We start from the raw sequence: 14,831 nt of genomic DNA, 5'->3' as shown, positions 1-14,831 counted from the left end.
GTTAAAGGCCTCCTCTGTTTGATTAAGGGGGGAAGGAAGGGATTATTATCTTTGAAAAGCACAACTGTACCTACATGGGGGATCAAATGATGCACTTCTTCACGTAAGGAGTTCGAAGTCAAGTGGCATTGTGGGGCCAGGAAGAGTGAAGATATGGGGAGACAAGAATAGGATGTGGGGATTATCAAGAGCATGGAAGAAGCCAATGCTAAGGTTGAGAACATGAAAAAAAGGCTTTAAAGTATCAAGGTCAAGAAATGTCTTATAGTGCTACTTGAGGGAACTCACTACTGTGAAGAAAGGAAAAAAAGTGTTAATTATTTATTGTGTGACTCCATTCAGTGTGTGTGGGTGTGTGCGCGTGCGTGCGTGTCCATGTGTGTGTCCCCTACAGTCTATTTCCAGCAGTAGACACAGAGTAGCTCTGGTGTCAGAGCTCACAGTCAAAGCAGATAATTTACTTGCCGACATACAATTTTTGCTAAGTTTTGGTTTCTTGGTGGTGCTGAAATTATGTAATCAATAGTTTCATTCAACAAATATTTATTGCCATGTGCAAAAAAAGAAAAAGAGTAATAAGAGCTATTATTAGGGGAGCACTTATTATGGGCCAGCCTCTAGAGCACTAAGCCACCTGTGGCAGCTGCCCTAACAAATTCAGGGACTTAAATTTAGGAGCTTAAAAAATATCCATTTATCATCTCAGATCTGTAGGTCAGAAGTCCTGGTGTGGTGTGGCTCAACTGGGTCTCTTCCCCGACACTCAGAAACTGAAATCAAGGCGTTAGCAAAACTGCATTCTTGTCATCAGAGGATGATTCCAGTCGCTGACAAAACTCAGTTCCCTAAGGTTGCAGCACAAGGTCTCATATCCTTGCTGGCTGCCAGCTGGGAGCTTCTAGAGGCTGCCTGCATGGTCTGGCTCATGGCTCCTTCAAAGCCAGCAGTGGTGGGTCAAGTCCTTCTCACACTTGGAATCTCTCTGACTTCTCTATTGCAGCTCTTTCACCAAATCTCTGACTGGTTCTTCCAACATCTTCTGCTGCTTTTAAGCACTCATGTGATTAGGTGGGGCCCACCCAGACAGTCTAGGGTAATTGCCATATCTTAAAGCCAGTTGATTCATAACCTTAATTCATCAGCAAAGTCGTTTCACAGCAATAACTAGATTTGTCTTTGGCTGAATGGCTGAAATAACTGGGAAGAGACATCCTGGGGGCACACCTTGAGAACTGTGTCTACAAGAACACCAGTGAGACAATTTGTCTATTATCTTTATTATTTGCTTCACGTTACAAAACTAGACCCTAACCTCAAAATAGATCACAAGTAGATTAAATAATTAAATATTTTAAAATGAAGCAAAAACAAACAAAAAAACACCATGGCTGATATTTATCTACTCTTGGGACAGTTACAGCATAAAACAGAACAAATGGCAAAGAAGAAATGAACAGACGGAGCTATATTATAATTGCAAAATTTCAATGAAATTAAAAGGCAGAAAAGTCAAGTTGCAAAGAGCAATGCTAAATATATATCAAATGATTAACATCCATATTATGAAGAACTCATACTAAGAGCAAATTTTTTTTTTAAGTAAGAGATTATTTAAGTTTCTTTTGTGAATTAACATGTAAGACAGTCTACCCTTTTTAGTAACCAAAGAAACACATATTGATTGAGCCATGGGCTTTCTATCAAATTAGCAAAATATTTTTGTCAGTATTTTTTAGGATAATGCTCAATGCTACTAATATATTAGTGACATAGACACCACCAAATGATAAAGGAGACATGTTACTATTCGGCACAATTCATATTTGGGCTCTTTATTGAGAAAATAAAGATATTTATAATAAAACACTGGAGAAATTTAAATAAGGATATGATTAAGTAAACCATGGTATATTCATATAATAACACTGCTGAGCAATTACAACGGCTCTTCAAGATAGATTTTATTGACATGGGAAAATGTTCAGGATTTGATAATATGGAAAAGGCAGAAGGCTACACCATCCATGCAGGAAGAGGAGCAGGTGTTTACAAGCTTTGGAGTTAGCAACTCAAGCTGAATTCTGGCTCAGCCACTTCACCGCCCTGTAACTTCAGGCAGCCCACAACACAATTCATTTTCCACATACAAGCTATGGCAAAAGTAGGTTTACAATTGTGAGTACGTGCAACACAGAATTTATTCTTGTATTATTATTTATTTACTATTATATTATTTATTTTTATTAACCTACTTTTGCCTACCCCTGTATATATAAGTGGGATAATACCACTTACTTCTCAAGGATATGGTCAGATTTAAATGAGAAAGAATATAAAGTCTGTATGATCCTAAGAGGCCTCCTAGTCAAGTACCTGGTGGTAGTTCTCATCAGTACGCCTTAGACAATCTTTAAAAAAATGTCTCCTTAAGGCCCCTGTATTAGTTTCCTGAACTACCACAAACTAGGCAAACTAAAGCAATGGACATTTATTCTCCCAGAGTCCTAGAAGCCAAAGTCCGAAAACAAGGTGTTGTCTGGAGCGCATGCTCTCCAAAGGCGCAAGGGCAGTAACACAGGGCTGCACAATTCCAGTCTCCACCTCAGTCTGCACACAACCTTCTCCTCTCACCCCCGTGTGTTCACGTCTTCTCCATTCAGTCTCTTATGGACATTTGGCATTAGAATTAGAGCCTACCCAGGTAATCTGAGTTGACCTCATCTCGAGATAAACCTCAACTTAATTATATCTGCAAAGATCCTTTTTTCACATAAGGTCACATTAAGAGGTTCTAGGGGTTAAAACATGGACATATGTTTCTGAGGGTCACCATCTAATTCACATGGCTCCCAAACCATAATTTCTGCAAGTGTCAAAGTGACCAAAGGGCTTTAAACTCTTCCACATATGGAATTTCATTATGAACTCAGCATTCTACATCAGCTACCTTCTGATAGGAAACTAGAAGTAATTTCTCATGGGTGAGGCAGACATCAGACTTGTTAGGCAATAGGGACAGATGTGCACTACACAAGCCCTACTTCAACAGACCATGGAGGGGAGCCATGTAACAATGAAGTCAGACCTTGGCCTTGGCACTGTCATACCATTCTTTTTTTTTTTTTTTTGTAATTATTTATTTGTTTATTTATTTATTTTTAGAGAGAGGGGAAAGGAGAAAGAGAGGGAGAGAAACATCACTGTGTGGTTGCCTCTCACTTGCACCCCCAACTGGGGACCTAACGTGCAACCTAGTCATGTGCCCTGACTGGGAATCGAACCAGCGACACCTGGCTTGCAGGCCAACGCTCAATCCACTGAGCCACAGCAGCCAGGGCCTGTCATACCATTCTTTATCAGAGAAACTAGACTGTTGCCTTGCACACGCGGAGACCATTTCAAGAGCAAACACAACACAGACTGGATGTGGCCAAGTCCAGATGGTTTACGCTCAGGGTCAGGCTGCTCCTGAGTCCATACCCACCAGGCTCTAAATGATAACAGTGGAGGGCATCACTCACCTTCGATGTACAGGGGCTCTACCACGTCATGGTTAATCAGCTCGAAGTTCTCATGGCCGATCCAGTGCTCCACGTTCCTCTTCCTGCCCGTGAAGAAGTTGTCCACCACAGTCACCTCGTGGCCATCCATCATGAGTTTATCAGTGAGATGGGAACCCACGAACCCTGCTCCACCAGTGATCTGCACCAGGACAATGGGTAAAACATCCCCAGAGAAAGTACAATAGAACATGGTGACAATCAACTTCAAGAAGACATACTTCTGGTGCAGCCACAACTTAAAACGTACGTATAGGTGAAGGAAGGAAGATGGCAAAGGCTTTAAAGCAGCATCTTTACTGCTTACCCCAGAGCCAAGAAATTATACCATCTGTCAGCTTCCAAGCAGCCTAAAAACCAAAACTATCACTCAGTAAGACAGAAAAATAGTAGTTCCAAATGTCTTCTTTGATAGATTTTACATTCTTTTTAAAATATTTATTTTTATTTTTTAAATTCTCACCCATGGACATGTTCACTGATTTTTAGAGAGGGGAAAGGGGGATGTGTGTGTGTGTGTGTATGTGTGTGTGTGTGTGTGTGTGAGAGAGAGAGAGAGAGAGAGAGAGAAAGAGAGAGAGACAGAGAGAGATAAAGAGATCAACTGCCCCCAGTACACAGAACCCACAATCTAGGTATGTGCCCTATAGAAATCAAACTCCTGACCCTTTGGTGTATGGGATGATGCTCCAACCAACTGAGCCAACACTGGCCAGGGCTTTACATTCTTAAAAGGTCCTTATTGAAACAGTACCCATGATAGCCAAGATATAGACCTAAATGTCCATCAGTGGATGAATGCATAAAGATGTGGTGTTAAGTATACACAATGGAATACTATTCAGCCCCAAGAAAGAAAATCCTGACACTGTGACAACACTGATGCATCTTGAGGGCATTATGATAAGTGAGGAAGCCTGACAGAGAAAGATAAACATGGTATGATGTCACTTATGCATGGAACCTAAAGGTAAAAGCAAAAAGCACAATGGTGGTTACCAGGGGCTGGGGAGTAGGGAGTGGGAGATTTTGTTTAAGGTACAAACTTGCAACTACTAGATAAGTCCTGGAAACCTAATACAGTCTTGTGATTATAGACAACAGCACTGTAATATAAACATTAAACTTGCTAAGAGACTAGATCTTAGTTGTTGCCAACACTAGAGGAAATGGTAATATGTGACAAAATAGAGGTGTAAGCTAATGCTACAATGGCAACCATAACACTATATAAATGTATCGTCAATATATTGTACACATTAAGTTTATACAATATTGTATGTCAAATACATCTCAATTTTAAAGACAAAAAATATTCTTGTTTTATAATGAATGGGATGCTGACCATCATTTACATGGTTCTAATACAACTCCTGCAGAGTTTTAGAATTACTTTTTTAAAAAAGCTATTAGCAAAATGTAGAGATCTGGTGAACTACCAAAAAATGTGATATTTAAAATGGACTTAAGAACCCCATGAAAACATTTTTTTGTTCCTAAGAACAAATTAATAAGCAATAGATGCAGTTTGCAGACCAAGCCCTAAATGATTAAGTCCCACTGTCAGTAAATGTCTGAATAGGGATGTAACCAGCGGAATGATGTAGCTCTCGGGCCTGTGAGGGACAGGAGTTCAACGATAACTGAATAATAGCAAGACTTTATTCAAATGAAGTGCTGTAACTGAGGGGTATCAGGTGAAGCATTTTTCATTTCTGGGAGGTGGGAGTGAAAAGAATAAACTCGGAAAACAGGCATGTGATATGCAAATCTTCTCTGTACTATTTTGTTCTGTTCTCTATTCTGCCTCTTCATCCTTCATGAGAATTTGCATTCACTTCATGCTCCTCTTTCTAAGTAAAAGAATTTACAGTAGGAAAAAAAAGAAATCTTTCTATCTAAAATAAAAAATACATAAATCTAGGTCGATAGTTTTAAAACATTTAATTTGCCACAAAGTCCTCTGTTCAAATAAAATCTAACACATAATTCCAGTGTTTATCATGGGTGAGTTAGCTTGCTGAGTGAAAAAGATAGACTTGAGGGAGCAGAAGGGTTAATGCCTGCCTTAAGAAAAACTGCTTGTCAACTGCTGACTAGATGTTTATATACAGTACACTCTGACAAAATAGAAATACGGATTAAACTGTGAACAGTGGAAAAGTCCTGATACTCAACAGCTTTCAATCAGCTACACTCATTCTTTATTGAGAGCACCATTTTGTAAATCCCCTTTGTTTAGAGATGACACCTAGAGAAATTGGGGTTTTGACCAAGGTTCCCAGATCACTGGTAATTATATATAAGCCACAGTCTTTTCTTTTATTTAAAAAAAAAAGGGGGGGGCATAGATTTGTTGGTCCACTTATTTATGCATTCATTGGTTGATTCTTGTATGTGCCCTGACCCAGGATTGTACCCACAACCTTAGTGTACCCAGACGACTTTCTAACCAAATAAGGTACTGGCTAGGGCTAAGCCCATAGTTTTAATTCCATATTCTTTCACCTACGCGTAGCTTTTTTGTCCAGTTGGTGTTTTAACTTTACCACTCATACAGTCTGTCTGTATAACTGAACAATGATTTGAAAAAAGAATTTTCTGGAAAAATAACAAGTTCAAATTGGTTCACCACAAAGGCTTAACTCATGGAGTGAAGTTTCATTTTACTTCACCTTTATTTGATAGTATCTTCCCATGTTTTCCATAGTTTTTAAATAAGAAAAAATTAATCTTTTTTTTAAAGAAAATTTAACTCTTCTAATGTAACTATATCTATATGCAATTGTTTGTTAAATAAGGTGTTCTGCGGCATGCTAACTTTATCTCAGCACCTAAAATAACAGTGGCTCAGAGCTAGCAGAAATGCAGTGTATTAAATTATAATATACACTCTCACCTCCAACACTTCCCTAGTTTTAGGAGGAACATAAAATTGCTGGAGGCACCTTAGTCTTGCTTAAAATGAACTTGAACTGTTTTTCTTGAACAATGCCCTTCTATCTAAAATACTAAAAGATTTATGTAACATAGCTGGATGGTTATAAAATGGTTTTCCTAATGAATTTCAGCCCATTAGGCAAGCATTTCAAATAGAAACAAAACTGGCAGAAGCTTACCACTTTAGAAATACTCTCTGAAAAACAAGGAGCTAAAAAAAGACAGAAGAAAAGATGTAAGCTCTCTTACACTGAAATAGATTAGACCTTACACAGCTTTGCATGGCTGTGTGGTTTATGAGCTCATCTATTGCACTGGTAGTTCTTGCTCTTGTGGGAATTAACAAGCAGCTAAAGTGGCCTAGTTCAAGGTCAGCATTCAAATTCATGCTGCTCAGTAAATCTGCAAAAGAATGTCTTTTCATAAACCTCTTCTTTGTTCTGAGGCTTCAACAATTACTGAAAAGGCTTTTAAAGTTTTAACAACAGTTGCCAGATGCTAGCACCAAAATGATTCTGAAATGTGGCTTAATCTATGACATGGCAGAGGAGTGAAAAACACTAAGTCCATTTGTCATGGTTATGTGTAAAGTGAAATAAATTCAATATACTCAGCATCAAGAGGAAGAACATTCCACATGGAAATGATAACCCTTGCAAGACTGTGCAGCGTTCATAAACTGGTGTAGATCATCAGATTTTCTGCTCACACTGACAGAAAGATTAGAAAACTTAACTGTACTACTGTACTCTGCTGCTAAAGACACTGATATATTCAATTCATACTTAAATGTACACACATTTTTGATGTGATGGGTGTACAAGTAGAACAGACTTTACTGTCTTCTCGGGTGAGATTTGTATAAACCATCTAAAAAGGCAAGAGATCTTCTGTAACTTCTAGATGAAAAGGGAAATTATGTGAGGGAAACAGATTTAATACTATTCAAGAGTGATACTTCAGTGTTTGGGATATATACTCCCACAACCTAGATGTTGGGCAGAACAACAACCTTGTGTACCAAAGTAACGGATAAAAAAAATGTCTAGAATGGGAGTGTAAGGTGCTCTGCAGACCTGTTCTCAGGAACACAACCATAACTTGTAAAAATTAATTTAAAAAAACCAACCATTTAAAGTCTCTAAAAATTGTCATAAGGGTTTACAACAAAGAAACATTTATGCAAGAAAAGCTATTAAAATTCAGTTAAGAGTCTGTGACACTTATAAGATGGCTCACTGCCCTCTTCTGCCCTCCACCCTCACAGTTCACAGTGGGAGTGAATGGTGGGTGTGGCCAAAATAATGGACCTCCCAGTCCAAAGATGGAATCTCACCAGGAAGGGCAGCCCAACAGTACTTATCCCCTCCAGCTGAGATTTGCAGAGGCTCAATTCCTCGCAAGTAAGCCAGGTGGTTAAGGGCTCCCTCCCTCCACCCAGGTCTTCCTCATAGGACAGGAGCTCTACTCGGGCCCAGAAGGCTATGACTAATGAAACTGTAGTCATTCTTGTCCCAGCTTGCTCACAGGGTGGAAATTCTAAGGCAAAATAGGCAAGGCAAGAAGATCAGGGCTTCGCCCTGCCCACCTCCCAGCTGATAAAGCAGCAGCAGCGTAGCAGTGTCACTCCCTCCCCTCAAGCTCCAGGGCAGCAGCTCTGAGATTTTTCCAAGTGTAGAGGCAGTCAATAGAACACAGGAAACTCCAAAGCTCTGCTCTCCAAAACCGATTTCACTTGAGAGTATAGAGAAGTTAAGCATAAGGATGCTCTCAAAAAACAATGGAGATTTAGGTGGTAAGCAATAAAAAGGAGGCCGGTAGCTCTTTGAGAACAAGCTACACCATAAGCCAGCAAGTTCAGTAGGGAGACCCAGGGAAAGATGCTTAAAGGGCCCACTTACTGCCAGAACAAACCTCACAGACTGGCCTCAAAAACTACCTTTGCAAAGGGGCCAGAATTTAATGGATCAGACTGAGGAACAATTGATACAACTCACTGCTGAAAGAATAGTTTTACTCCACTGGCAATCACTGGAGCCTAAGAGTTGGTGTGATACCACACAAGGCAGACAGCTTAACAGAGAAAACAGGGCAAAAGATGGTCAATAGGAACCCTGCTAGAACCTCTGTCATCCCAGGTAAGTGTGTCTGTCCATGCAGCTTCACACTGCAGGGGACACAGATGTCACTTAGCAGTCAAGTCACTACACAAATACAGAACCAAACAAAAATAAAACTAGTCTCTTAGGGAGAGGAGAACAGCATCCAGACTTGCTGCAATATATGAGAGGGGACCCAAAAACCCATAACTTATTTATAAAACATTGTGTATTTATTATTATATGTTTAAAATTCAGTCATCTTCAAAGTACTCTCCATTTGATGCAGTACGCCTATCGAGATTTTTTTTCCCACTGCTCAAAAAAGTTTTTGAACGCATTGATGTTGATGCCTCTTGGTGCTTCTGCCATTTTTTGTTTCACCTCTTCCACATCAACATTTCCCTGTGAGGACTTTTCTCATCCAGGGAAACAACAACAAAAAAAAAGTCACTCATGGCGAGATCTGGTGAATAGGGAGGCTGGGGCACAGGGGTCATGGCGTTCTTGGTCAAAAACTGCTGAACGCTCAGTGTGGTGTAGACAGATGTGTTATCATGAAATGGCCAAACACATTGAAAGTCTTCAAAAAAAATTCACTTAAGTCAAATTAGCCTCTCACAACAACGCCAGCTGGTACACTGATACCGATGTGTTCTTGGAATACTCACCTAGCCGGGGAAACCTGTACTACACGGGGCCCACCCTCCAGAAGATAATTCTATTTTTGTAGAAAACTAGAAATTTAAGGTCTGAAATTTCTAGTTTTCTGCAAAAATTATGAGATATGCAAAGAAACAGGAATATGTGATGTGACCTGTACACAGAAAAACACATGCAGGCAACAAATACTGCCTGTGGAAGAGCCCAGATGCTGAAGTTAACAAAGTTCTTCAAAACAACCATCACAAATACGCTCAAAGAACTGGCGAAAACCATGTTTAAAAGAAGTAAATTGAAACTAAAAAGAGAGAAAGTATAAAATAGAAACAAGTGGAAATTCTGGAGTTAACAAGTACAATAACAAAATATATATACATATTCACCAGAGAGATTCAACATTTGACTTCAGCTAAAAAGATTCAGCAAACGCAAAGACAGACCAAGAGAGCTTATGCAATCCAAAGAGCAGAGAAAAAAAGGAAACTGAGAAGAGGCTCAGACAAATATAGGACACCAATAAGCACACCAACATGCATGTAATGGAAGTATCAGAAAAGGAGAGGAATAGGAAAAAATATTCAAAGAAAAAATGGCTGACAACTACCCCGAACTGATGAAATACATTCAAGAAGTTCAAAATACTCCAAAGAGGATAAATATAAAAAACAAAGAAATGCACACATCATACTAGAAATGCTAAAAATCACACACAACAATAAAGTTTTTAAAGCAGTTTTATTGGGTTGAATACAATCCTTCAAAATTCATGTCCTTATTGGAACTTCAGAATGTGACCTTATTTAGAAATGAGGCCATAGCAGATGTAATTAAGATAAGGTCATATAGGAGGAGGGGGAAGCCTGAATCCATTATGAGACACAGAGAGAATATCATGTGGTGATAGAAGCAAAGATTGAAGTGATAATATGTCTACAAGCCAAGGGACTCAAGAATTACTGGCAACACCAGAAGCTAAGAGAAGATTTTCCCCTAGAGCTGTGGTTTTCAACCTTTTTCATACCATGCATGACACAGGAAACTAATTACTAAAATCCTGTGGCACACCAAAAAAATATATTTTTGCCAATCTGACAAAAATTATATTTTTGATTCATTCACACCGGATGGCTATTGTGTTGGCTGCTATTGGTTTTTGTTGTTGTTGTTGTTGTTGTTGTTGTTGTTTTGACAATCTGAAGAGAAAAGAGGTCAGTGCCCCTGACTAAATAGTCAGGTACTGCGTGTTTTAAAAAATTATTGTGGCACACCAGTTGAAAATCGCTGCACTAGAGCCTTTGGAAAGAACATGGCCCTGCTTACCTACACTTTGATTTCAGACTTCTAGTTGCCAGACTGGAAGAGATTAAGCTTCTTTTGTTTTAAGCTAGTGTGTGGTGGTAAATATCATTGCAGCCCTAGGAAACTAATACAGCAGAACAAGAAAAATGACTCCTCAAGCTCAAGGGAATTCTAATATGATTAACAGCTGACTTACTGTAACAAATGAGAAAGCAGTGGGGTGACATATTCAAAGTACAGAAAGAAACTACCAGCCAGAAAGCTTATACGTAACCAAAAAAAAACTTTCAAAAATAAAAATAAGTCAACAAGAAATACTAACGGATGTCATTCAGGATGAAAGCAAATGATACCAGATAGTAACTAATCCACAGGGGAAAAAAGGGGGAGTGGGGGTGGGGGAAGAATCAATAAAGTAATTATAAAAGACGATATAACTGCATTTTCTCCTGTATACTCTTAATTGATTTAAAGACCAAGCTGTGAGACCAACAATGTAAACATACTTAAAGCCACAGAACTGTACACTTAAAAATGGTTAAAATAATAATTTTGTTATTAATCTCACCTTAACAAAAAAACCCAATGGTATAAAATGCAATTTTATTATTGGACCTCTAAAAAATATATATTTGACAACTATAGTACAAAAAAGGTAAATAGGAACAAAATTGTACTGCAGTAGGGAAACAACACTGAAAGCTAATTCAAACCCTCACCAACAAATTTAAAAAATTTGACATGGAATTCCCTTAAAACTATTAGCACTAACCAATGAGTTCAGCAAGGTTAGAGGATAAAAGAAAATACAAAAATCAACTGCATTTCCAAACACTTGCAATATACAATATAAAATAAAACTGAACAACTCAATTTATAGTAGCATTGAAAAGAATACTTCAGAATAAATTTAACAAAACACATGCAAAACATACTGAAAACTACAAAAAAAATAAAATAAAATAAAGAAGAAGTTAAAAGAAACTCATGAAGACCTAAACAAATAGAAAGACACCCATCTTAGGACTGGAAGGCTTAATATTGTTAAGATGGCTATATTGCCCAAATTGATCTATAAATTCAGTGTAATCTCTATAAGAACCCCAACTGGCTTCTTTGGAGAAATTGGCGAACTGATCCTAAAATTCACAAGGAACTTTAAGACATCCAGAACAGTCAAAACTATCTTGAAAAAGAACAAAGTTGGAAGACTCACATTTCCCAAATTCAAAACTTACTATAAAGCTACAGTATGCAAGACTGTGTGTCATACTAGCATAAAGTAAACACAGAAATCAATAGATAGAATTGAGACTCTTGAAATATTTATGGTAACAGTCAGTTGATTTTCAATAAGGATCCTAAACAATTCAAAAGGGGCCTAATTAGTCTTGTCAGCCAATGGTGCTGGACAACGGGGTAGCCACATGCAAAAGCATGAAAAACCCTCATCTAACACCACATATAAAAACCAACTCAATGGGTCAAAGCCCTAAATGTTAGAACTAAATGGGAGAAAATATTTGCCAATTATATATATGATCAGGAAGCTTTATTTAGAATAAAGAATTCATAACTCAATAATGAAAAGAAAAATAACAATTTTTAAAATGGGCTAAGTACCTGAATACACATTTCTCCACAGAAGGCATAGAATGGCCAATAAGCACAACAGCATCATTAACCACCAGGGAAACGCAAATCAAAACCATGAGATACCAAATCATACCTACTAAGTAGGAAGGCTATAAACAAAAAGACAAAAAGACCAAAAAAACAAAACAAAAAAAAAACATGCTGGCAAGGATGAGGAGAAAACTGGAACCCTCATACATTTCTGATGACAATGTAAAAAGGTACAATCACTTTGGCAAACAGCCTGGTAGTTCCTCAAAATGTTAAACATACGAATTACCATATGACTCATATGATAAATGGGTAAATAAAATGTGATATAGCCATACAGTGCAATAGTATTTGGTAATAAAAACATATGAAACACTAATACATGTTACAGCATGAATGAACCTTAAGAACATGCGAAGTAAAAAGAAGTCAGTCACAAAAGTACAAGTATTAAATTATTCCACCTACATGAAATATCCAGAATTGGCAAATCTATACAAACAGAAAGTAGATGAGTGGTTGCCTAGGGCGTGGGGTGGGGGGAATGGAGTTGGGGGGAAAGGGAGAGTCACTGACAGTGGGTGTAAGGTTTCTTTTTGCAGTTATGAAAAAGTTCTAATGCTGGTGTGAATGCACAATCTGTGAATATACTAAAATCTACTGAATTGTACACTTTAAAGGGTGAATTATATGGTATGTAAATTATATCTCAAAAACAGCTGTTGTTTTTTAATGCCAATCTCTGGACAATTTAGCTATACAATAATTAAAGAGAATTCTTTCATTGGTGAATTTGTATTGATGTTTAACAGTACAATTGCTAGCTGAGGAATCCCCTCATGGAGTCATTAAAATGGCCTGTGAACCAGAAAAGTTTTTAAAAACCACTGCTCTGGAAAAGTTTCACATTTTCTCAAAAAGTGATATGTAGGGTTACCATGTGACCCAGCAATTCCACTCTTAGGTATATATCCAAAAGAACTGAAAACCCATGTCTACACAAAAATTTGTACATGTATATTCATAGAAACATTATTCACAAATGTCATTAATTGATAAATAGATAAATAAAATGTGGTACATCCATACAGTGGAATATTGTTTAGCCATAAAAAGGAATGAAGTACTGATTCATGCTACAGCGTGGATAAACCTTGAAAAAATTATTCTAAGAAATCAGACACTAAAGGCCACATATTATATTGTTTTGTTTGTATGAAATGTCCAAAGCTGAAAAATCCAGAGACAGAAAATAGTTTTAATGGTTGCCAAGGAGTTGGAGGTAGGGAGATGGAAAACAACTGCCAATAAGCCTGGGAGGGGGCAGTTTCTTTCTGGGTTGATAAAAATATTCTAAAATTAGAACACACCTTTGTGAATATACTATGAACCACTGAAATTTTATGGTGTGAATTATACATCAACTTAGAAAGCAAGTTTCTTAATACTACAAATATTAATCAGATATGCAAACTTACCAAAATTCTTTTACGATCCTTTTCTGATAAAAATTTTACTGGAGGGTATTTCTGGGTGAAGCTGTATAATACAAAGAGATTAAAAAAAAAAAGTCAAACATCTCACATGAGTATTTTCTCTGCTTACCATCAAAACAAATGCCAGATTTTAAAACTATTATTGTTGTTCCTTCTCTCTCTACTCAGTGTGTAGCAGGAACCAAGCAATCAGTGGCTAATTTGAATTCAAGAAATAGCTAACCTGCTCCTTGTTTGGAATCAAGCTAAGGGTATGCCTTGAGATTCTATATCCAAAAAGGGAAAACTGAAGAATGTGAAGACTACCAGTGTTACAGAAAGAGGGGAGTCCAAAAATAACCAGTTTGTGGCTGGGGGATGGGGAGAAGGAAGCAGCTTTCAGAATGCCTCCACACGCCTGAAGCTAGTGGCCAGTGTCTTTTTTATGTAAAATGGGTTTAATGCATCCAAAGCCTCAGGCAGATGGGAGGGGTCTCGCACCAGGGGATGGTATGGAGAAAGCACACAGAGCCTGCGTGAGGTTCTGTGAATGGTCAGAACTGGTTACCACACCCACTGCGTCAGAGGACGTAGTCAGGGATTTAAAAATAAGCGGCAGACATTTTAGCCAGGCTGACCATGTGAATTTAACTGGGACTGATGATGCAGTGTTAAGGAAGGGATGTACCTTGCTGCTTTGAAAAAGAATTTCCATGCGGATTACAAAAGGACTAACTATGCAGTTTACAAGGAGGCTGAGAATCCATGAGGTTCTGGATTAAAAGCTGGGGACCCCATAACACAGACGCGGTCTCCCCAATCAGGACTGAATGATTGGCACCTACTGGTAAAGCTGAACTGTGTTTAGAAAGTAGGGAAACGGTTTCTCTAACTTTTCTAAAACTAGCCTGGTTTGGTAGGGTGGGCAAGGATATGTGTTTATGGGGGTTTTAAAGAACATAAGACTTAACAACAGAAATCCGCAAATAACTAAATCTATATAACTGTTAAATAAACAATTCTTTTTCTTTTCACTAAACTCTGGTATTGAGAGTTATAATTTTGGCAGCGGGCAATTGGGCCCCTGACTAAAAAGCCCGTGGGTTTGTTTTCAATTGGAACAGCCCAGGGGTTCTGTAACACCAGCAGCCACATATAAAGACAAAATG

The 14,831-nt window shown here is 38.1% G+C and overlaps 1 protein-coding gene across 2 annotated transcripts in view; it reads right to left on the bottom strand.

Annotated features, from left to right (window-relative positions):
- Nucleotides 1-14,831, bottom strand: part of UXS1 (UDP-glucuronate decarboxylase 1) — a 104,236-nt gene that overhangs the window by 46,256 nt on the left and 43,149 nt on the right. For both annotated transcript variants that reach the window (XM_090281859.1, XM_090281860.1), the window contains exons 5-6: nt 13,666-13,726; nt 3,522-3,702 (exon numbers count right to left, since the gene is read on the bottom strand). In XM_090281859.1, the coding sequence (XP_090137985.1) occupies nt 3,522-3,702; nt 13,666-13,726 (242 nt within the window). The remainder of the gene's footprint in view (nt 1-3,521; nt 3,703-13,665; nt 13,727-14,831) is intronic.

The sequence above is a fragment of the Furipterus horrens genome, unplaced genomic scaffold (assembly GCF_987537825.1).
Source record: "Furipterus horrens unplaced genomic scaffold, mFurHor1.1.pri manual_scaffold_6, whole genome shotgun sequence".
In the NCBI taxonomy this organism is placed as follows: Eukaryota; Metazoa; Chordata; class Mammalia; order Chiroptera; family Furipteridae; genus Furipterus; species Furipterus horrens.
Note: the sequence above shows the minus strand (reverse complement) of the source record. Positions and strands in the feature narration are given on the sequence as shown.